This window comes from Pezoporus flaviventris, unplaced genomic scaffold, assembly GCF_033815535.1.
Source record: "Pezoporus flaviventris isolate CSIRO_AGI_PZ_B2104156 unplaced genomic scaffold, CSIRO_AGI_Pfla_v1 ptg000001l, whole genome shotgun sequence".
NCBI classification, from domain to species: domain Eukaryota; kingdom Metazoa; phylum Chordata; class Aves; order Psittaciformes; family Psittacidae; genus Pezoporus; species Pezoporus flaviventris.
This window is the reverse complement of record NW_026892549.1, coordinates 50,497,192-50,520,491: the sequence shown is the minus strand read 5'-3', so window position 1 is coordinate 50,520,491 and position 23,300 is coordinate 50,497,192. Positions and strand designations below refer to the sequence as shown.

At 42.5% G+C, this 23,300-nt stretch overlaps 1 protein-coding gene across 2 annotated transcripts in view; it reads right to left on the bottom strand.

The window, feature by feature from the left end:
• Window positions 1–23,300, bottom strand: part of TMEFF2 (transmembrane protein with EGF like and two follistatin like domains 2) — a 127,614-nt gene that overhangs the window by 32,859 nt on the left and 71,455 nt on the right. For both annotated transcript variants that reach the window (XM_061457299.1, XM_061457290.1), the window contains exons 5-6: window positions 20,648–20,744; window positions 482–630 (exon numbers count right to left, since the gene is read on the bottom strand). In XM_061457299.1, the coding sequence (XP_061313283.1) occupies window positions 482–630; window positions 20,648–20,744 (246 nt within the window). The remainder of the gene's footprint in view (window positions 1–481; window positions 631–20,647; window positions 20,745–23,300) is intronic.

Here is a 23,300-nt window from a genome sequence, read left to right as displayed (position 1 = left end):
ACGGCATTCATGGAGAATCACAGTGGGTCGTGAGCTGCCACTGGCATCTCATGGGCCCAGCACAGAAACAAGCAGCAGTCTGTTTGGGAGCATGTCTTTTGCCTCCTGAGGTTGCTTTCTGCTGCTCCAGTTAGAGGAGGCAAAACATATCTGAGGGGCCCTCCTGCTGTCCTGCTCCAACTCCTACTTGGAGGACAGAGCTCTGGGTGAAATACAGGTGCCCAATTTTGAAACCAGTGCAGGGCTGGACAGTCCTCTGCTGCTGCAGGCCCAGTGTGGGAAGGGTTACACATGCCACTCCTCATGCCTCTCTCGGCATCTGTACTGAGGGTTCTGCCCTCTCCCACAGCCTGCACTCTACAATATAAATTGCAAGAGTCTAATGGAAATGTGCCAAATAAGAACCCAGCCCCAGTTCTTTTTTTCTCCCTGAACAAAAATTGAAAACATTCTTTGAAATGAGTTTTGTTATGAGAGTTACCTTGACATCGACCCAAAGACATGACTTCAATTTTCTCCTGTTTCTGGCATGATGCCTCTTTGATTTGACATGCATTATCATAAGATTTCCCATCGGAAGCACAAAGAGGATTGAAGTTGGTTTGAGAACAGTCAATGTTGCACACGCACCTGAAAAGATAAAGTAAGAGAAAAAAAGAAGAGGCTAATATGAGAAAGCTTTTTCATGACATCACAAATACATCTCAGAAATAAAAGTGTTTGTATTTTCCTGACTGCACAATGCAAATCAACAGAATGAAAGTAGAAATTTCTGTCAAGAGGTCATTTGTGTTTCTGGATGGAAATGAGATGCAGGGGGAGGCAAGAGGCACAGAAAGGAAAAGCAAGTAAAAGGAAAGATAAAGAGGAGTGTTATACATGGAAAACTATGTCACAGCATTACCGCTTGTAATTTCTTGTAAACAAAGAACATTTAAGCAGATTTGCAGATAATTCAAGCTGCTATGCCCTCTTGCAATTAAAGACGCCACAAAATTCACCTCCACTGAGGTGCTGCCCATCACACATAACAATGTATAAATGTGGTTTTATATTGATTTATGGTTTAGTTCTCATAGTAATTACAGCACCCGCAGGCACTCTGATCATAAAAGATGTGGTACTGAAGCCTCATCTCACCCTACTAGAATAAAACCACCTTCCAAGACTGACAGCAGCAATGTGATTGTACTCTCTCTGTGCCTAGGATGGTGGGATCTCCCACTGAGTAGCTTCCTGGACACGGTGAGGCTACTCAGTATTAAAACCAGGGGAATGCTGTTTTAGGAGAGACTTTGTGAACAAGCCCTTTCTGAAGCATTTGAATAACTCAACAACCAAAAAGCCTTACCCAGGTGTCCCCCAGCAAGGTCAGTGCCCGCTCGCAACCTTGGTGACATGCTCTGGGCGGGGTGAAGACTCCCAGGGCCAAGAGCAGAGTGTGGGAAAGCACAGGTAGGGCAGTGCCGGCTCTGTCCTCAAGGAGCTTAGGGGCATCTCCAGAACCCACTGACCCAGCTCCTGAGCTCCTGAGCTGCCCTGAGCCAAAGCATAGTGGGGTATTAAATTCAAAAGTCTGGTCCAGATCCGAACTAACACACTAATGTGGACATATCTTGATGCCAGCAAGCCTCATCATTGCTCATAAGATGGAGAAACCCAATTACTTCCATCAACAGGAGGCTGCAGCCTCTTTTCTTTACATTTCTCCTGTTTCATTATCAGTAGCAATGTTAGACACCCTTGGTTGTTGGCAAGGGAAAGGCATGCTAATCTTCCGTCCCCCAACTGTGTCATATAACAGACAGCTCAGCCTCTGCAACGCTTACATTAACACCGATGGGATCCTGCTTGGGGACAAAGCCAGAGGTCTAACCTGGCAGCTGCTTCAGCTCTTCTAAGCACGTAACTGTGCACATGCTGCTATCTAAACTCTTCCCAGCTCCTTCTGACATTTAAGGCAAAAGAATGCGACTGATGCTCTATCTGCAGCCCACTGGTTATACTGAACATCACAGCACTGGCTCCACAGCTCTCCCATTGGAAAGTTAAGTAATGGAAATGTCAGCCTCTAGCCTCATTGCTTGATTTAGGAAAGAGCTGGAAAGTCATTTCACCTCCCATGTCGCAGCAGGCAATTGGACAACTTAGACCATTGGAAGTGTAGAGGAATACACACAAGAGAAAAACTTTGGTGGGAAGAGGAAAGCATCCAGGGAATTAGATAGGTCAGATTTCTTCATCACCCTCTTTGGCCTCTGGCCTCTACAAAAGTGCCCAACATGATAAAGTTTAGTGGAATCAGTATTCATCTTTCTTTTAGACTTTCTTTACATTGGGTAGGTCTATTTTCCCCAAAAGTTCACAAAATACAGAAAATTTCAGCTGAAAAAGAGGCTACCAGTGAAAAGCTGGTGTTATAAATTAAATTACATGATTTCATAACAAGGGGAAGAAAAGAGCCTAGCTCCCTGTGTAACAATTTCCCCACATTGCTGAACATACAGAATATAAGAAAAAAATTCCAGTTGATTTCCTAAGAACCTCCTTATCAGTGCGACAAGAATGCTCTGCTCCACCAAAATATTCACAGTTGTCATTTCTTCCTGCAGCCATTTCCAGCTTCCCACCTTAGTCAAACTCACTTCATTAGGAAACATTTACTGCTCAAGTAATAGCAATTCTTTCCACGTAGCTCCACCATTTGCATTTCAGATGGGACACAATCAGCCATATGCTCCTTTTTTGTAATAAACCAGCTCAGAAACAGCTTCACTTCTCCACATTTTGCTACAAAAAATGAGTGTAGGTTAATACATATTATGTCTCAAGTCACGAGAAAATTAAGTCAACGATAAAATTAAAACAAAAGGGTGCTCTTTAGGGGAAATCTAAGCAACTTTGGATGCTATTTTAGAAAAGCCTGCGGGACACAGGAACCTATGCTCAGAGTTAGGCACTTAAGAGACATATTTTTAAAGGTGTTTAGATGCTTAAAGATGCATGCAAATACTTTGTGTGGGATTTTCGAAATCTCAAAGGCCTATCTCCCACTGATTTCAAAGACCATTGCAGAGCCCATTAGGCATTTATTTGCATCTTTTGATACCTTTCAAAGACCAAGGTTCCAAAATGACTTCTCTGACCTCTTTCAGTAAAAGTGAGAAGAGAGACAAGATTTTTCCCAACTCCATTCTAAAATGTTATCTGTGACACCAACTTTTCTTTCCAAGCAAGATCTCTGTAGTCTCATGCTGCATTAAGAGGACATACCACATGAGCACCATGAACCACGCACTGCTTGTGCTGATGTCAAATTGCTTGTGTACGAGAACAGAAAGGGACAAGCTCAGGATGACACTGTATGTGCAAGTCTCAGCAGATCTCCTGTGTGAAGCCTGATGTTCAGGGATGACTAGATGGGTGGTGAAAAAATACTACAATAAACTTGTCACCTCAATCTCCTTGCTGCAGGGATCTGTGCATCATCCACTGCTTGCACAGTTTTCAGGGGACAGCTTCTAGCTTGCATCTGCACTTTCTTACTGCTTTTGCACTTTCATACTCAAATCCTACTTTAAGGCTGTACAATTAATTCAACATCAAATATATGTCAGGAAATGCTAAAGGTAGGATTGAATCAGGAAGATTAATGCACCTGGGTTGCTGACTTTATTTTATAGTGCTCATCTTATCAGGTAAAATGACAGTATATACAAACACATTTTTTCAAACAAGAGGAGCAAGCAGTCTGCTATTTCAATCATGCCCCCGAATTCCAGGAAAGTAAATTACAGAGAAAGAGGTGGGGCATTTACTCCAAAGGTGCATGGCCAAGCATACAGGGCCACAGCGTGTAGAATCATGGAAACACAGAATATTTTGGGTTGGAAAGAACATTAAAGCTCATCCAGTCCCAACCCCCTGCCATGGGCAGGGACACCTTCCACTAGAGCAGGTTGCTCCAAGCCCCTTCCAGCCTGGCTCTGAACACTGCCAGGGATGGGGCAGCCACAGCTTCTCTGGGCAACCTGTGCCAGTGCCTCACCACCCTCATAGGGAAGAACTTTTCATACCATACATCATCCTTAAGCAGGATGTACTGGTAATAAATACAAAATGAACAGCACTTAATGTATTTGACTGAATGAAATCCTGAAGCCATAGGTAAAAGTGCCTTCACTTCTCAAAGTGTTATAAAATGCATAAGTGGGACTGTCTCCTATTAAATGGGTGGAACCAAACTGTAACATCCTTGCTTGGCCCCAGGGTGCACATTAGGTAAAAATCCTAATGGTGTTCAAGACTGCAGATCCTGGGGGACACAGGAATCCTGTACCCCAAAGGGAGCCTTGCCCCAGCATTTCTCATGCCCAGAAATACCATCCTGCTCCTAGCTAGTGGCCAGCACTGGCACTTCCCTCTCACACTCACCATGCAACCTGGCTCTGCCCAGGCTCTGGCTTCTTATCTTTCACAAGTGATAAAATTGGAGTGGCCTCACCTCTTTTGGCTGTTGGCTGCACCAACACTGGGGTTCTCCCTTGGTCCCCCTGCCTGCAGGGGACTGGCAGTATGCATCCCACTGCCATGTAGCTGGCCGGCTACCTGCCTGAAGCTTTGTGGTCCCTGAGGCACTTCAGTATGCCTCTAATTTTAAGTAATTTGATCATTTGACCATTTTATCATCCTGGCTATGACTTCTGATTATAGTTATATCAATAAATCTATGTGGTTTCTCGGTTCCTAATTGTAGCACTGAAGAAAGCTTGGCAATATAAAGGCTGACTGAGCTTTCCTCAGGCTCAAGAAGCTGTGAGAAGGTCAATGAGGTCTCCTATGGGGTCACAGGATAAAACTGTACCCAAGAGCACACACAAAATGCATGTGCAAGGCTTACCTATGCCTTCTGCAGTCAGAAAAGCAGCTTTAAAAGCATCAGTGAGGAAGGAGTGCTTCCAAGATGTCAGCCGATACCCTGCAGCTCCCCTGAGGAAGGAACAAATACTGAATGCTGTCCCACAGGCCCATTGCGTCTTTCAAGTAATGGGCTCATACGTTAATTGATTAAAATTTGGACTGTCACTGTAAACAACCATTAAACAAGGCTCACTTTCTTATGTCTATTCTTGCAGATCCTTATGATAGTCTCTGATGAATTCCACTTCTTTTATGGGCTTTATTTTATTCCATTTCATATCATATGATGAAAATCTTGGAGAAGATGAACGCCCAGGAATCCAGTTAGTTATTATGGGGATCAGGAAAGCAAAAAAAATCAAACCAAACTAAATTGACTGTCCAACGGGCAGACCTGGGCACCTCCTCAGGGGATTTCAGGCTAATTACCCATGGCACATCCTGCAGCAACTGCTTGGTGACATTCCTGGACCCTCAAAGAGAACATCACATCCAGGCAGAACGGGAGGGTGTCTGCATACAGAAGTGCAGCTCTGCAGCTAACACGCTGGAAGAGCCCATGAGGCTTCATGTGGCAGGTAAGATGCTGACAGGCACCTCCTTCTGCCTTACTATTGACTTGTGTGATGCAAGCTGTTGCACTTCAGTCTTTGAGCTTCTGTCAGGGCACTAATGTAAAAAATGCATTAAACAGCACAAGGGAACCATGTACATATTGGGAGAGGTTGTCACTACTCCATGTGTGTAACACAGCTCTCCCCTTCCCTATTAGGGAAATAAGAGTGCAAAGTAGACCAGTAGTTATTTCCTGCACAGATCTTGACCATGAAAAGATGCCCTCTTCAGATTTCAGAGAGGTCTATGTCCCAGCAGCGATGGCAATGTGCTGCACTGGGCTGCTTGGCCAAGCTGGAGCAACCAACTTGGCTTCTGTTGAATCAGTCTCTGTAAAAATTAATGGGGTCAATAAACCAGGCACGGGTGAGTACACTGGTGAGTACACAGGCTCCTAACTCCCCACTCTTCTCCAAATAACATATGGTATTATTTTCTGGGCACAGTGTGTACCTTTGCCTGCAGAGATCATGCTGCTGAAGAGTGGATTCAAGGCTATGAAGGACTGTCCCTGGAGGGAAGAACTGCGTTTTAAGGAGGTATCTCAATAAAATGGGAGAACGATTCTTTGCCTATGATGTGTAGGGAAGTGCTATAATTATATTTCCTTAGTTCATGAATAAAGTATAATCATTAGTGACACAGTGATGATAAAAAGAACCCCACTCCATGCTTTATCTTTACTCCTAAGACAACTATTCAGTCTTTGTTTTCAGCAATGTATTACTGAAAAATGTCCTTTATTTTAAATTACTATGCAATATCTGCACGTAGCATAAAGAAGGTTTCATGTGTAGCTCTGATGGGAAAGAAGGAGGATAAATGAGACAATGCTTCTAGAAGAGCAGTTTTACTGGGAACAGATGCAGGCGCATTTTTGTCAGAGCGAGATGGTGATGGCAGTTCTTCCCTATTCAACATCTTTTAATTAGCCCTCTGCAGTTTGGAAACCTGAGAGCATTGTTGGTACTATCTCTGTTTATTAAAGATTCATATGCAGACTTTGCTGGCCACAGGTCATTTGCTTTTTGGAACCAGAGCAACAGAAAATTGTGTCTGAGATATCTGCAAAGAAGTACTTAATGAAATGACTAACGTCTTCAGCCAAGTGTCTAGTTGATTATAGGGTCCAAACAGCAGAACAGCAATAAATCTGCCACAAAGAGAATTGTCAGTCAAGAAAAAAAAGGCATAAAACCAGACAGGGAAGCGAGAGCTAAAAATGTGAAAATGCAAATCTAGTGTTATTTTTACTAGTCAGAGCTCTAATATTTCAGCGCATATGCTAATTTGGTCAAGTGTGAGATCCCACCATGTCTCAGTGAGCACTATTTTACAGGGATAGTGATGTTCCATTCTGCAATCCCTTAAACGTCGTAGATTTTCTCCAGGCAAAAATAAAAATAAAAAAAACAAAGGAAAAAACCAACAACATTTTGCAGCATAAACAAGCCCAAAGCATTCCCTTTACCATAAACCAGTGTATTAATAAAAACACTGTTGTCGTATGTTTATATTTCCACCAGAGACATTTCTTATCTTCCTCTGCTCCAAGTAGAAAACAGTGATCAGAAACTCAAAATTTCTGGTCAGATGTTGGTATGGTCCTCTCCAAGCCCCTTGCCCCTCTGAACAGGACATTAAATGTACATTTGAAGTAGACCTGGCAATATATGCCTGAATAAAGTGCCTGGCAATCAGTCCCAAATGCCTTCTCTATCATTTGGATTCCTGCAAGGTTTTTGTTTCTGGTACACGGGGCATCTTTGTTGACATTAGCAGCAGGCAAGTTGAAATGAAGCCAGGCTGAGCATTACGCCTCAACATTTGAACATGCATTGTACTGTGGTTCAGCCACGTGTCAGGAGGCTGGTGGGAGCGCTCATTTACCCAGGCAGCTTTGGGTATGTTTTATAGGTCTCAACACAACACCATGCAGAGATACTTGAACTAGCTCTAAGCAGGGACCTGCAAGGTTAACCAGGCTGGGCGGACCCAGCCTCCGGGAGCTTAGTTAGCCCATTCAGACTGTCTGTGTGCCTGTGGCATGGTGCCTTGTTAAAACACACTGCCTGCAACACCCCTTTATTGGGGAATGACTGGTCACCTCTGCTGCTCACCTCTGCACCACATCAGTTATCCTCAAAGCTGCCTGCACAAACAGACAGCTAAAATGGACTGGTCCAGAGGGCTTGCATGCACCTCCATTTCAACATCAGTCTCAAAAAGACCACATAAATACCAGCTTCTTCCTCTGCCCCTCAAACCCATTTACAAGTACACCATTAAGCTTTACAGTATTCTCATACAGCCTTATAGCAACAATAACTTGGTACTATTATACCCATTTTACAGAGAGGTAAGTTTTAGTGTAAAGTCCTGGCACTCTCAATACAGAGTCAAAAGGGATTTTTGGTAGCGTGGCTGAGCTCAGGTATCTCACAGTGGCCTCTGCAACGTGTGGAGCACAGCCCAAGAGGATGGCACCCAACGATGCCTCCAGCCAGGAGCCAAGACTGCCTGGCATCATTGCCTGGCTTAGCATCCAGTTGAACACAGGTACACATACATATATAGAGACATACATATATATAAAATAGTATATACAAAATATATTCATAATGAACACAGGCATGCAATATTTTACACTTTCTATGAATCATACTCTACAACCTGCCTGTGCTTGTAAGAAGATTGAAATCCTACCACTGCACTCTTAAGAACATCATTAAAGAACAGCAGTGCTGTGTGTCTCCTTCAAAACAAACTTCGCTGTATTTTTGAGGTTGATGCAAAACTTTAGCTGCAGTGCAGAATAATAAACAATACATATTTCATAACAGCAGCACAAAAATAGCACACAATATATCTTTCCTGGGTCTGCTAGTGCTTCTCTTCTGCTTTAAGATCACAAGAGAAGAAAAAGAACAGCTTGAGTGCCTTCCATTCAATGTTATTTATTTATCTAATTTATTTTTCCTTTTTGTCCTTTGTAGCCCAGCTTCTGCACGAAGGGCTTTAGCATGTCTGCTTTTCACTGTGGTTTCCCTAGGATATTTTACCTATTTCAGCTGTTCAAATGTTTATCTTCACCAGGAGTAAAAGGAGAAAAGCTTGATTCTCTCAGGGTGACGCAACACTTCTGCATGGCATTTCAATAGCATCCTGTTATTCAAACAATCAGAAATCACAGAGACCATGCACGGAATTATCAGCATACTGCATAGAGATTTTTATTATTATGTAGTGCATAATGAAAATGATTTGAAGGACCCCAAGCATCATAACAGAAGGAAGCACTGAATAATCAGGTCATTTTGGGGGGATTTTTGACATCAAGAGAGCAAAACATTGTTTACTGGACATATGTCAAGCTAAAATGCACTAAAGTGGTGAATATATTTATTGATGCCTTTCCTTGCATACCAAATGCAACATGCTGTCAGAGTCTAGCTGGAATGCAGAGCCAGGAGCTAGGGCAATCACCATACAGCTGCCATGCTGCTGCTGCTTAATAGCTGGGAGTGACTGGCAACACTTAGAAATATGTATAGATTTTCAGAGCACGTTTGTTATGACAGCTCCCGGAGGTTGTTTCAAAACGGTCTAATGGACTGCTCCCAGAGCCACCTCACCCTATAGCCATGAGGAGAGCCACCCAGGCACTGCATCCTTCCCGGAGCCTGATCAGCTCGGGTGAGGAGCTGTTTCCATGCTCCACCAGTTTTCAAGGCTGGAGACTGCAGGTCATGAAAACTGCTTTAATCTGCTGTGCAAGACACTGCAACTTGATTCCTAATTCTCCTTTCATTTTTTCCCTGTAACTTTCTTTACTGAGTTCTCAACAAAAAACATCACAAACTTCACCTTTGCTTCCTTCTTACAATTCAAAGCACCAATTATAATGCGACCTTCATCTGGCTTTCCTATGCCTCTAGTGCCCTCAGCAGTACAGTGAATTGTATGCTAACACCTTTAAGGCAAAATAAATGTCTCATTTAATTTTTTTTTAAATATCATTCCTATTTAAAGGAACTAAGTTATGTAAAACAGTCTTTGCTAGGCTGGATGCTTTAAACCCAAGCAGCGAAAATAGAGAATTACAAGGCTGATGAATGGGTTTGAAGAGCAATGAAAAAATCCTCATGCTAGCTGTGTGACTAGAGAAGAAAATTCTAATTGTTTTCATATGCCAATTCAAGTATCTGCAGGTATCTAATGTGTGAAGTTTATTTAAAGCACACAGAATAAAATAAATGGCTTTTTATGGTTTGCCTACACTTGATGTCCTTCACGTTTCTATAGCCTGTGCTAAAACAAAGCTTTGCTGTTTCTCGCCTTTTGTAAACATTTGAGTCTGTCCTTCACGAACATTTTATCCTGATATTGTTTGCTCCTATCTCGAAGCCAGCAGAATAGTGAGAATCATCCCCATAAATCCCAGCATTTCACTCTGGCCTGCAACAGCCAGTGGGAATAGTCTGGTGGGAAGCAGGGGACACCATCTAGCTGTAGGTCCTACATGAACCTTGCCATGCAGGAAGGCTGGGTAAGCTCATGAAGAAGTGCAGCACCAGTTGGGACCAGTGGCAGATTTCTGGTTAATTTGTTAAGCTACTTCTGCAAGTGGGAAGTGGTCTCATTTATCAGTGAGAGTAAAGGGATGATGGCCTTCTGGCTAGTGGAGACCAGTATGCTGCAAGCCCCATCCTATGCAACATGCTAGCTGTCCATTGGTGGTGGGGAAACAAGGCTTAGGAGTGGCCCTCCTAAAACTAGTGAGAAAAAACAGAGCTAAAATAATTCTTCTTTGTAAAGACTCCCTCCACACATGCAAAATCAGACTACCTCTCACCATCAGCTGCTCTGTGTCCTCAAATGTGTGCCTCCCACTTATGAGAAGACCTTCCTAAGGCAGCATCATCTGAATTGGCTGCCGACTACAGGCTCCCCAGCTTGGTGAGCTGACTTGGAATTACAAAACAAAATCCAGTCTAGCGATTTAATGAAATTTTAGGAGGATACTTCCAGGCTTTCCTTAAGGCATTGTTTGCACCTTCTGCACAGGCAGAAATAAAGCAAGATAACCTCATGTCATCCTGCACAGTGGTGAAATGAGATCCTGGCCCATAGGTATGAGCCTGGGACCGGGGCAAATTGCTGCACGTGTGAGAAGGAGAGAGCAGTAGTAACCCTCTTTTTCCTCAGAGCATTCAGGTCTGTAGGTGAAAGCTGCTGTACAAAACTAGGTATTATTACCGGCTGGGTATGTTGCCTCTTCTCTTGCTGTTTCATGATGACCACAGTGGCTGACTGAGTTTGGGAGCAAGGCAGAAGGAAAAGTACTACTTCCAGGGAAAGGAAGATGTACGTATGAATGAAATGTGTCATCTCAATGACATGTCCTTGCCAGCAAACTAATGAGATGAGAGTAACCGTCTGGGACACAGAGCAGTGGAATCCACCTGCAAAGGCATGCACCACAAGGACGGGCATCCCTGGGGCACCCAGGCTTCTTCACGTGGGAGAGCTTCATTACAAAATAGACAGGCTGACACAGCAACTAAGTCTGTATGTCTGCACACATCTCACACAGGCTTTTAGCTGTGATTTGCTCATGGGAAAGGCCCAGGGCAGGAGATGGACACCATGGGGAAGGGACACCTGCCACCCTGCACAGGCTGTGAGAGCTGAGGTCAGCCCTGTGCGTCAGCTCCTATTGAGTTTGCCTCAGGCTCATATTTAATGCATGGGATGTATTTTTAATGGCTTAGACGTGTGAACAAATCGTGGCCTTGATGTTCCAACACGGGTGTGTGAAGGAGCTTCCGACCTTCTGCAATGGATGCAGTTTTAATTTAATAGTTAACAGAAAGTAGGATGGAAGACATGAAGCATTCTATTAAGACATTTGATAATAAATTGGAAAGTGCTTTCCGAGTGCTTTACATAGTTATTCTCTCTGCTGATCTATTTAGCCAACACATGTAATTCCGAGCTACAAAGTTGTATTCCTGCTTTCGTAAACATACTTACATAAAACTCAATAACAACACAGTCTATTTATTGCTAAAATGTTAGTAGGAAATTGGAAAAGGTATAAATACAATTCATTGCTGGTGATCTCCTGCCCCCTGAAGGCACTGTAAGGCTCCAAATCTTGCTCAGTTCACAACATCATAAAACTGAAGCAATAAATGTCACTCCTTTCTTGATTGTGCATTAGGCCAATCAGCTTTTTATTGCGAATAAATAGGCTGTCATGAAGGCAATGCTCTGTTTACTACTAGGGCATGACTTTGGCTAAATGGGGGGCCAGGGAGGAAGGAAATCTTATTTTTAAATAACAAAAAGGGGAAACAAAATCAAGGGAGAAAAAGGTGCAAAAGCGCGTTGCTCTCCAAGGTCTCTGCACTTGCTCTTTCATGCTGTAATGCCCTGATGTACGCAGATGATTGTGTGTTAATGCACATTAATATCTGCTGTGCTTTATCATATTATCCCTTATGTGTGCTTTCACAGGCTGGTGAGCATGGCCTCTCCCAGGCATGGGGGGTGCACAACAGAGTGGTGGCTTCTCCTTGGAGAACCTGCACCTCCCACAAAGCGTCAGGAGTGGGGCATGATCTTTATAACACCCTCTATAACAGCAAGAGCACAGAACAATTCTGAAACCATTCCTTCAAATGCAAATAAAGGTGTGCTCAGAATGCTGCTACATTTTCCTACCTAGGACTGAAATCCACTCACAGCTGGTGGCAGAGGAATAAAAACCCCAAATCCCTGGGTTCATTTGTTCCCCTGTTAAACTGTGCACACAACATGCTGTCTGCCACGCTGTCATGTGTATATGTGGTCTATGGATGTTTCCTGAACATGCAGAGGGATGCTGTGGATGTCTCACACAATGCCCAGCCCTTATAACATGCACAGGTCGACACTAACAGAGTGCACAGCCACACCACCTCAGTGCCAGCCAAGCTGCTACCCCACACATCCTCCAGCTGTCTACACCATACAGATGTTCAATTCACCTGCCCCATCCTGGGTGTGCCATTTTAGCCTCCAAGCCATGCAGAAGGAAGGCAGGTGAGGACCATCTCCTTGCTGCTGTCAGGTACTGTCCCCAAAATCCCCCCAAGCCCCAGCACATGTGCAGCCACTGCAGCTCCTCCCCACTGCCCAGCAAACAGCAAACTGGACCAGCTGCCGGTCAGCTATAGGTTTTCTCCCTGCTTCCACAGTCCTCTATCTTTTCCCGGCCCACCCTTCCAGCCTTCTCTGCCATGACCACCCACCCTTCTATGTCTTCATGCCTCTCATCCACACACCACAGGCTGAACCTAGGAATAGGCATCTTGGCCATGGAAACCTAACAGGAAAATCAGACCATTTTGAGCTACACATTTAAAATTACTGCTACTTTAAAGAGAAAAACCCAACAACCCTCTAATGTTGACAGACTGATGATGTGACTAATTTGCAAAGACAAATGACAGCTCTACATGCCTTACAATCCTTCCTCCCCTTAAATTTTAGCAGAATTTGTGCTTTCTCCTACAGGAGCTAGGCATCAGGATAAGACAAGAACCGCTCCCCCCCCCCCCCCCCCCCCCCCCATCTCAGAAGTTATTTTTGGCTTTTCACAAATCAGTATTTCCTCTGAAGCAACTGAAGCAGTCAGTAGGCCAAATTCTGCTTTTAGCATCACAATTTCCAAGTTATTCCTTTGCACTCCATGAACAATTGTGCATTTACACTCCAAAAGACTCTATTCTCCCTTCCACCAGTGAAAGGCTCCACTGGCTACTGAGACGTTACTGCACAGTTACGATACAGGGAAAGAACTTTTGTTTCACTGAAGTAAGTGGAATAACTTTCATTGACTTCCACAAGCTGGAAGTTCACCTTCTGAAACCAAACCCCAAGTCTGGATCAGCATGTGAAAAGAGGAGCACAAGGGAAAAAAATCTATAAGCTTTATGACTGTGTAGGGTATTAGCCCCTGGACACAGAGCAAGTTTTGCTGTAATTGCAGAAGATAACAAATGTCTGGTTTATTACAAAACCAAACATTAGGGATCCTAGCTTTTGGATAAGATGGATGTGTTGTACAGGGTCTCTAAAAGACCTGCTTGGGTGAGTAGTACAGACGGAACACAATGTGGGTTTGCATTTATCTGAGTACATTTAGAGCTGTGATATATAGTGTATATGACAGAATTCCTCGATGTATAGAGAAAATATTGCCAATTTCTTTGTGTAGGCTGAATTATTTACCAGAGTGTTCCAAAGCGTATTGGCAATAAAACACTATGAAATATAAGTAACTCCAGACAATCTTGGGTTATGTTAAAACCATTTTTTTTTTTTTAAAGAATGTTATTAAGAAAATAAATCCTTAGAATCTGGAAAGGCAGAACTTTCTCAAATGAACATGAGCCTCTGAAGGATTTCATTGACTCTATGGATGGAAAGGTCAACTTCTCCAAACCATCACCTTAAGGGAGTCAGGAATCAGTCTCACTTCAAAATTAAATAGGCTGTTTTGGCACAGGATGAAGGCTTAAAGATGGTAAAGAGATTTTGTGAAACTTACCTGACTGGGGAAAAAAAAAGCTGTTTTTAACTAAAACCAAATATAATGTATGTAGAGTAAGAAGTTTCACCAGATGTCCAAGAAAGCCATGATTTTCCCAACTTTCTAGCCAAGCCACTAGTAGTGCATTCAATTTAGAAGAACAAGGTGCTCATTCCTGCCTCCTACTTTGGAGAACTGGGCCACAGGTTTTCTTAGAGAAACCCTTCCCTTCCCTTGCTCTTTCTTCAGACTCATTGCTGAAAAAGAGAAAACACACATAGTTTTGGCTTGACTTAAGGTCTCTTACAAGTCAGTAGGGATCTTCCTTTGACTACGGTTGTGGACAAAGCCACTTTTTCACCTGGGCTAATTTAAGTTAAATTGTGCACTGGAAGAGTCCTACAATCTCTCAGTAGCTTACCAGTGAGAAACCTGATAGGAGCTGTGGCATTCATGAAATGCTCACATGTGGACTGTATTTTTTGACTCTTACACGATGTCTAGACAATAGCTGCTAATAAGTCTCAAGCTGTCACTTACACTGGAACCACTGCAGCTTTCTTCTTATTTGTGCTGTGGGCAGCAATTCAAGCTAGAAATTCATATTTTGCTAGTTTTCCCACTTTCATTCCAGTTCACATGGCCTTTCCTTCCACAGCCCAAATGAAGGAACATAGTCAGGTTCATGTTCTCATATTCACCTTCCACACCCAGGCAGCAGATCTGGCTGACCACCCTCTTGTAAAAGCCACCCCTTCTCAGAGCAGGCTTAATAATTAAAATATAACACATAAGTAGGTGTCATATTGTGTTTCCTAACATTCCTGATGTTTTGTCTTCCATTGCAAATCCTTCATGGACCAATTTCTAATTGCTCAGGCTACTTTTTTACAGTAGTGCTGACTCTTAACCCACTGCATGGTATCTCTACAGGTATTGCAACATGGCATCTCAACAGTGGCACTGGAATTCAGCCACTTTCTTTTTATTCCAAAATCTTTGAACCACAGAACATGTACCAAATGGTACATTAACAATTCACAGAGCAAGAACTGAGCTAATTTCTGGGCAAGCATTGGAGTTACCTGTTACGAGGATGGGGCTAATATAAGTGACACATGTGTAAGAAGGAGGGTGTAAGATGCTTGGTTGTGCAGTGCAGAGATTAAGTGCTGCAGTGCCTTTACTTTCCTCTGTAAACCCTGCCTGGACTGTTATTAGGCATGACTACTAAGCACCACATGAAGATTTACGCAGCAGCAGCTTCACTTAATGCCATAGGTATGAAGTTAAGCAGAAATTGCAAAGTTGTGGGTTTTTCTAATTATTTGATTACATTTCTGAGCTTATTTGCACCACAAGCCCAATGAGTATGTTTAGGCATTACAAGTAGTCATGAGTGAAGAGAAAGGAAAGCAGCAGAAAATGGCAATATATCTACCGTATAATGCTCAGGACACTGCAGATGTTAAAGGAGCTCTTTGTTTCTGCATCTGGAACAAGTAGGTCACACATAGTTATTATACACACTGCTGAACATGAAGCAGCCAATACCCATGTAATGTATGTGAGTTTTCAGACTACCTTTTAGTACTTTGTAGTAGTACAGCATCTTATTTGCAGATGCTCTGGTTGAGAGCAACTGATGGAAGGGGGAAGGGATCCAAAGCTGACTGACCTAATTGCTGGGCGGATTGAGAATCTGGCAAAATCATTAGTTTCTTTTATGTGTTTTCTTTCTATACTATAATAAAGATAAATATTGATTGCTAGAGCAATATTGATTGTAGGGGTCGCTGCAGATGGCAGCTGCATGATTTGCACAAATATCTCCCATGTACAGCGCCTCTTATTTGCATGAGAAAGCAGTTTCACCCATCCTCATGTGTTTCAGACTGTTCACTTGCCTTATAGGAGCATTTACCCAAACTACATATATCAGTGATTAGCAGTGAAATATGAAACAAAGGACTGAAACAGTTCATCTTCTTAATACATTTTATGTGTGTGTATCTGCTGTGGGTAAGGGGAGTTTATTGTCCCAGCCATGCGGAAAGAAGAGCAGGACACAAGGGGCCTGCTGTAATTATGCTGCCACCTCGCTTGGGAATACCACACAGCTGCACAGCATGCCTGAGACTGATACTCCTTCCTTCACCCACTGATCTAGACACTGAACATGCCAAGCTCCTTTATTAGGCCTGGATGTCTCCCTCCAAGGTCCGAGCTTTGGGTCATCAAGGACACAGTGTCCCCACAGAGTGGCTTCAGCATCTTCTACTGAGCTGAACCTGCCCTGTGAGATCCTTGCCCATTTGCAAGAAACGGAAAAGGCTCCTCCAACATGGGCCAGGCTTGTAAGGAGGGAGAAAAGTTGCCTACCACAAGCATGCTGCCTATGGCAGAGCACAAAACCCTCTGCTCAGCCAAGGAGGAGTCCTTGGGGCATGTGGGAGCAAGATGCAGGAATCAGCAGGGGTATTTAAGTCCCTTTTTATCATGGGTGCAACCCCCTGAGTGGCCCATTTCACTGCCTCCCTTTTCTACCTGCAACCTCCATCTGGGAGGAAGAGGAAGGCAGAGGAGCAATCTGCAGAGATGGCATCCTCACTTCCTTAGGTGATGCCAGGCTGCAGGGAAAGCACTCTCTCCCAAGCACATCATACATCTCTGTGTGTCTGTCTTATAGCTAGCAAACTGCATCTCATTCTGGGCAATGCCGCACTTTGGGACTGCTGCTGGCTGACCTGCTGATATTGAAATTCAAAGGAAATGCATGCATATTTAACCCCGATTCATCATTTTGACTTTGATTAACTGTACAAGTCAGAGGTTTCCAGGCTTTAATCTTGTTTAAGAAAATACTCCTGTCCTCTCTATTGTTGGCGTTTTCCAACAGGAAATTCAACAAAAGAGTTTTTCCTATTATTTATCTCCTTCTACTTACTTGGATACATTGTGGACCTCTGAAGTAGCTGCCCAGTATCTATCCAAACCATGGTCTGTCCAGTGTAGAGTGCTCTTATTTCCTCAGTGGCCCATAAAGAGGAGATTAATACTGGAATGCAGGTTTCTGATGTGGTTATGCACTGACACTAAGCCACTTCAGTAGATGAGCAGGCACTCCATTTGGTGAGTACTATTTATATACCGTGAGTGAGTATTTCATAGATGCTTTCTGGAAGATCTTAGAAATACACCACGGTTCAGAATGTTACGCTTCATTTTTCATTTCCTTTTAAGTGTATCTCTCGGGGTGTTGAGTAGCCCTGTCTTAAAAAATCAATTATTCCTTAGCCAGCTCAGAAATAAAACCCAAAGTAAGCAACACCAAATGTCTGATTTACCAATAGATTGCAATCCCGTGCTAAAGAGCACAGCCACTGCCCTGCTTTAAATATTCATGAAACCCACTGGTGCAAAATGCATTAAAGGTGGGAATAATGCCAGTAATACACGATCCTCTAAGTGACAAGAAGCTTTCACGTATTAAAGTAGCAAGATGTTAAAGACTTTCAACTGAACAGTCTTTGTTTTTAACCTAGAGAAAGAGATTCACTAATGGAATGCCAAATTGCATTCACTCTCGTGATATTAGACTGCAGCATAGGATAATAATACATGTGTGCTTTACCATGGTGTGGAAAACCTGTTATTACAGTGGGTTCTTTTCTGCCTTTTCTTCATACTTTCCAGAAAACATTCACGCACATATCTTACCCCTCTGAGTAGTCTTCCATGTGCTCCCCCCCGCCCCGCTCCATCAGAATCCCAGGAGTCTAGCCATTAACAGAATGGTTTTACACAAATAAAAAGATTTTAAAATCCTGGTGACACAGTAAAATAGCACAATTCAGCTGAGTGACAAGTGGCAATGAATAACAGAGATAAAGAAACAAAGAAAGAAAAAAGAAAGAGTTAAACCAGAGACAAGGGACTGCAAAGTAACAGACTGTGGCAATGCAGAATAATGTTAATTGTCGCTTTAAGTCATCAGCAGCCCAACCACATCTGCTATCACACCTGTGCTCTCTTCTCTGATCTACTCTGGCACCCTAGAAATATTAGGCGAACAGCCAGCCTCGCATCTCCAGGTCTCTGTGGCCTGGCTCAGCTACTGGCTTGCATCCCTTTCACCTGGAATGGAGCAGGCACTGACTCTGCACTCTCAAACTGGTCCTGATTGATAGCAGACACTGCCAGTGGCTGCAGCTGGGCTTGACATCCCATACCAACAGGTTCTACAGAAACCAGGAACCACTGACCCCTTTTGGATTACACAAAAGTCATCAGTCAGGTGAGATGCTTATAGGAGCCCTGCTTACATCTGAAATTTGGTCCCCAAAATAATAGTGATCAAATAATAAACCAAAATATCTTTTCCCACTTAATCTATGGATATTTTCTGCACACCAAACTTGGCAGGGGGAGTGGGGGAATATGTCTATCTGGTGCCAAACATGGAAATTCAATTAATGTACATTTGAAAGAGCGATCTAGGACCTCCATACATAGCCTGCTTTTATTCTAGAAATAAGAATAACAAAGAACTAACACCCAGGAGGCTCATTTTTTAGAAAGACGTTTATCCAAGACTAATCAGGGGGCAGCGACAGGAAATCAGGGCTCTGTTACGGCATATGAAGTTGTTTACTTCAAAGCAGACCTCTAACAGGCTTTACATGGTCTTTGTACTTCTGATTGGAAATCTGCTTTCCTGCCTTTTAACAGTCTGTCTAGTAGCATCTTCCTAGTAAATGCCCTTCCCTGCTTCCCACCCTGAGAAAACTCTTCCCCTGCAGGAAGACTGCCTGTCAATAAAGATTGAGAACTTCAGCTCTTGCAGTCATTACACTGCTCCATATAAGCCAAGTTGTTTCAGAAGGGAGGAATTAGATAGTGCAAAAGCTGCAGTGGGAACATTATTGGGGTAAGTTGGATCAGGTTTTTTACCAAGCTATTTCTGGAAAAAAATAAAACACTGCTAGTCAGTGCTTATGATTCATAACGTTATCTTGCAGCTAATTTTACTCCTTGCCCCTCTCTTCTGCCTTCCAATTTGGAAGTGCACTTAATTATGAAAACATGAGCACTAGACTGTGAATTTTGATATATTAATTTTACCATGGTTTTGTTTCTACACTGCACCACCAAAACTACCAAGGACATCCAGTCAAGGAGACAATGAAAAACCTGACACTTGCGGTTATTTTCTTAAGCAAAGTCAACATTAAGCATTTCTTCCACACAAATCTCATTATGTTACTGCAAACATATAACCATGATGCATGTTGCTCCTGTTCGACACCACAATTTCTTTTGATGTCTGGAGCCAGAGCAAGGTTTCTGTGATCTGTTTACTTGGTGTTTTTAAAATGCTAGAACCATCCTGGGCAAGACTAAACCAAGATGAGCACAAATGGATAACCATGACCATATTCCTAGGCTTCTACACCTACTAGCAGAAATGTTCATGATTTCATGCCTGACTAACAGCTCATGGATTCCTTGCCTGGATGAGATCAGCTGCCCAACACTGGAACAATTATCATGTTCACCATTCATTCATTCATTGACTCTTCTCTGCTCCATTCATACCATCCAAGTTAGAGTTTGGCAACGTTGCTTTACTGACATTGCAGTGTCCAGCCTCTGTATCCATCCTTTAGCTACCACCACCCCACAGCTTCAGAAGACACATCATTCAGACCACAGCTCTAACATTTGCATGATTATTTTGTTGTCTCTCAAAATGCGTATAAATTCCTTAGATAGAAATATGAGGCTTGGCATTAAGGCAGTGTTAGAAGTGCAGCTCTGTGAATAGTGGTTTTTTTCATCTACTGGCTATTCCAAAATCACAATGAAATTATCAGTTTAAAGTTGGTTTAATTTCCATGCTCACATAGTTTCTTGGTAAAATGAAAAAAAAAAATAAATTCTGAATTGATAGAATTAGTTCCTTTCAGCTTATGTGTTTAAGGTTTAAAATAATAAAAAAATAACACCAACCCTGAATACTTCTGAAATCATTTTTATAGAATACAAACTAAACCAATTTCCATTGAGAAAATGTCTAAATGTACACTCTAATTATTTCAAACATTTGAGGCTTAGGTCGTCAACTCCAGCAACTAGGAAAAAGCGAGACAGATTTCCCAGTGCTTCTAATGCCATACATGAATTAACATGATCATAATACTAATGATACTTTTTAACCGGAAAAGCTTAAGGTCAATTATTTTTCCCAATTCTATTTTTACCAAAGTATAAAGCTGTAAAAGCCCAGATGGAATAACATAAGTTATAACAGCAACAAAATGGATAACTCTGTTTCTAGACTTCATGTTCCAAAACTGTAAAACAGACTGGTTTATACATTTTTCAGGGTAATAACCACCTCAATCACTTGGTGATGAATCTCTGGGTGCAGAAAATTGAATAGCTAATATTTGTAAGGCTTTCTAAACCACAGTACCTTTAGATAATACAACATTCATTAAAATAGAAGAATAGACCAAATTACTGTACCAAACATCCTCTGCATCTTCGTCACACTCTGCCCCAAACTGGCAAATGTCACAGGTCGATGTCTCCTTTTGATTGGTTTCACCTGAGCCTTCATTGACTGTTTGATGGAAAGCAGAAAAATATACATTAGTAAAGACAGCACTGTAGCAAAGCACTTTTCTCTAGAAAAATCTCTTCACTGAGTCAGCTTAATGCGTTGCTCACAAAGTTGATGGCTGGCCAACAGACAGCGTTTCTGAGTGGGACCAACACAGAGATTTCCACGTTGGTCTGTGATGAATTCACTGAATATATTATAGAGTTAGAAAGGAAACTGGAGAAGGAGCCGCCTTCTTCCTATTCCACTTAAACAGTGACCCCATCAGCAGCTGGGGAAGGTTCTGTCACCATTAAGTCTCACTGCTTTGTTCTCTGGGAAAATAATAGAGGTATACTGATAGCATCACACTCTGCCTTACGTCCTGTACGAGTGAAGGCCTTGAGATGGATCCCAAGAGGATGCTTTCCTCGCAAAGTGTTTTGAAATCACCTGCTGTGTGGTGCAATCTAGTCCATTCCAAAGCAAAACATGTTTCTTTTCAGAAGCACAGCTATGAGCCCCAAGGACTAGTTATCTCTGGCAGGGAAGATTTAGTGCTGTCCAGAGGAGGGGATGATATCCAGCATAGGTTAAATCTGAAACCCAGGAAAGTCAATGCCTATGTCTGCAGTTGTGTAAGGTTTGTATCTGGCCCTCAAGTCAAAAACATGAAGGCACTAAGAGGAAAATAGAAATATGGGTGTAAGAGGACTGCAAAAAAACATGAACAGATGAGCACTGAAAAAGAGAAAGAGCCCACTAAGGTAGGCACCAAGAGGAGGGGCTGTTAAAAGATCCAAAAGAAATATCACCTGCATTTGTATTGAAGTATATAAGCACTTTTGGATATCTTTTGAAAGATGCTGCTTTCTAGCAAGACACTGTACCTAGCGATATCCTTCTGCCAGTTACAGAATAATTAAACCAACCAGACTTTAAGTATCAGTCGGCTGTAACTTATGTTGTTATCTGCATAAGCAACCTCTCCAGTGTCATCCTTCCATTCCTCCTTTACCTGGAGTCAGCACTGTGGTACAGGCTTATAGCACATTTAGGTTCAAGCTACTAAAGCTGGTAGACACGCAGAAGTGTCTCAGTAGCCCCAGTGACATTGTTGGGACAAATCACCTGCCTGATGGTGTATATCCACTGCATGGGACCACTCACACCAGCGTTACTGGTTAACCAGGTAGTTAAGGCTTTGAATAAGCTGCTTTTGTTATGTACTAAAGAAAGGGAAAGAGTCCCAGGCTTTCACAAAGCTGTTGGAGGAGAAAGGGCTTTTGTCCCTAGAATGTCCTAATGCCTGTTTTTCAACAAACTTGCTTTCTTACCCTGAACAAGTTATTTCACCTCTGTCTGTTTCCCACTGTGTAAAATGGGAATAATACCATTTTCTACCAACATCACCGAATATGGAAACAAGTATATTAAAAGATTACTATATGCTTAGATATTACAGTGATACAGACTATAGAAATACCTAAGGTAGACAGTTTGTCTAAGACTTTTCCTGAGGCTTCTTCAAAGGAAGAGCTGGTATGGAATCATAGAATGTCTTGGAAGGGACCTTAAAGATCACCTAGCTCCAATCCCCTGCTGCAGTCAGGGATGCCTGTATATTTACGTATGTGCTATGCTGCAGCAATTTCTTGTCATGCTTGAATTTAAACTGTTTTAAATTGAAAACAATTCACCTATGATGAGCATTCTGATTATCCTAAAAGAAAAAAAAAAAAAAAAAGAGGTTTTTGACCTCTTTGTACAAGTTTGCTCACCTTTATATCCATAAAATTTGCATCCAAAAAAACCAAGGGGGAAATTCAGAAAACATATGCTGGATTTTTGTTCTACTGCATTGTCAGGCTTTGCAAGGAGGCTCTGAGCTGTGTTTTCGGTGTTTCCTTAAATGACGGAGGAACTCTTTAGGCTCACATTTTATAAGAGGTGAAGGTATATGAGGGTGGACAAGGTGTTCAAGTGCCACATCCTCACACCATTAGCATCTCCATGTGCCACCTGTGTGATCCCAACCCAACTGCACTGTGAGGCTCCTGCTACTGTACAGCTCCTCCCCTTTCCTCTGCAGCTGCATCCGGCCCTGTGTTTCTCGTTAAGTTTCATTTGAGTTTAAAATATAGAAATCTTTTCTACTAAGGAGATAACTTTGACAGCCAATCTTGATAGGGGGTTTCCAGTGGTTAAGATATTAGGCACAACATGTAATGAATGACTATATGCAAAGGACAATGGGACCTATGGGCAGAAGACTTCTTACAACAGCCGAACATTTCTCACCTACCAGGAATATGACAATCACTCCGCTTCAGGAGGGTGAGAATATATGGAAAAGAGCTATAATTTCTTTATTTCGCTATTCTGCAAATCACTTCCCTTGCATTTCCTTTAATTAAAAGCATATGCCCTATTTTTTTCCTCCTTATAATGTTTCAGCAAGTCTGGTGTGATCAGGGGCTTCACACGGTTTCACATCACAAGCCCAGTAAAACAGCTACTTCCATCATTAAAAGAAAGCATTTGAAAGGTTCAGCATGTTGAAGTAACTGATTTAGA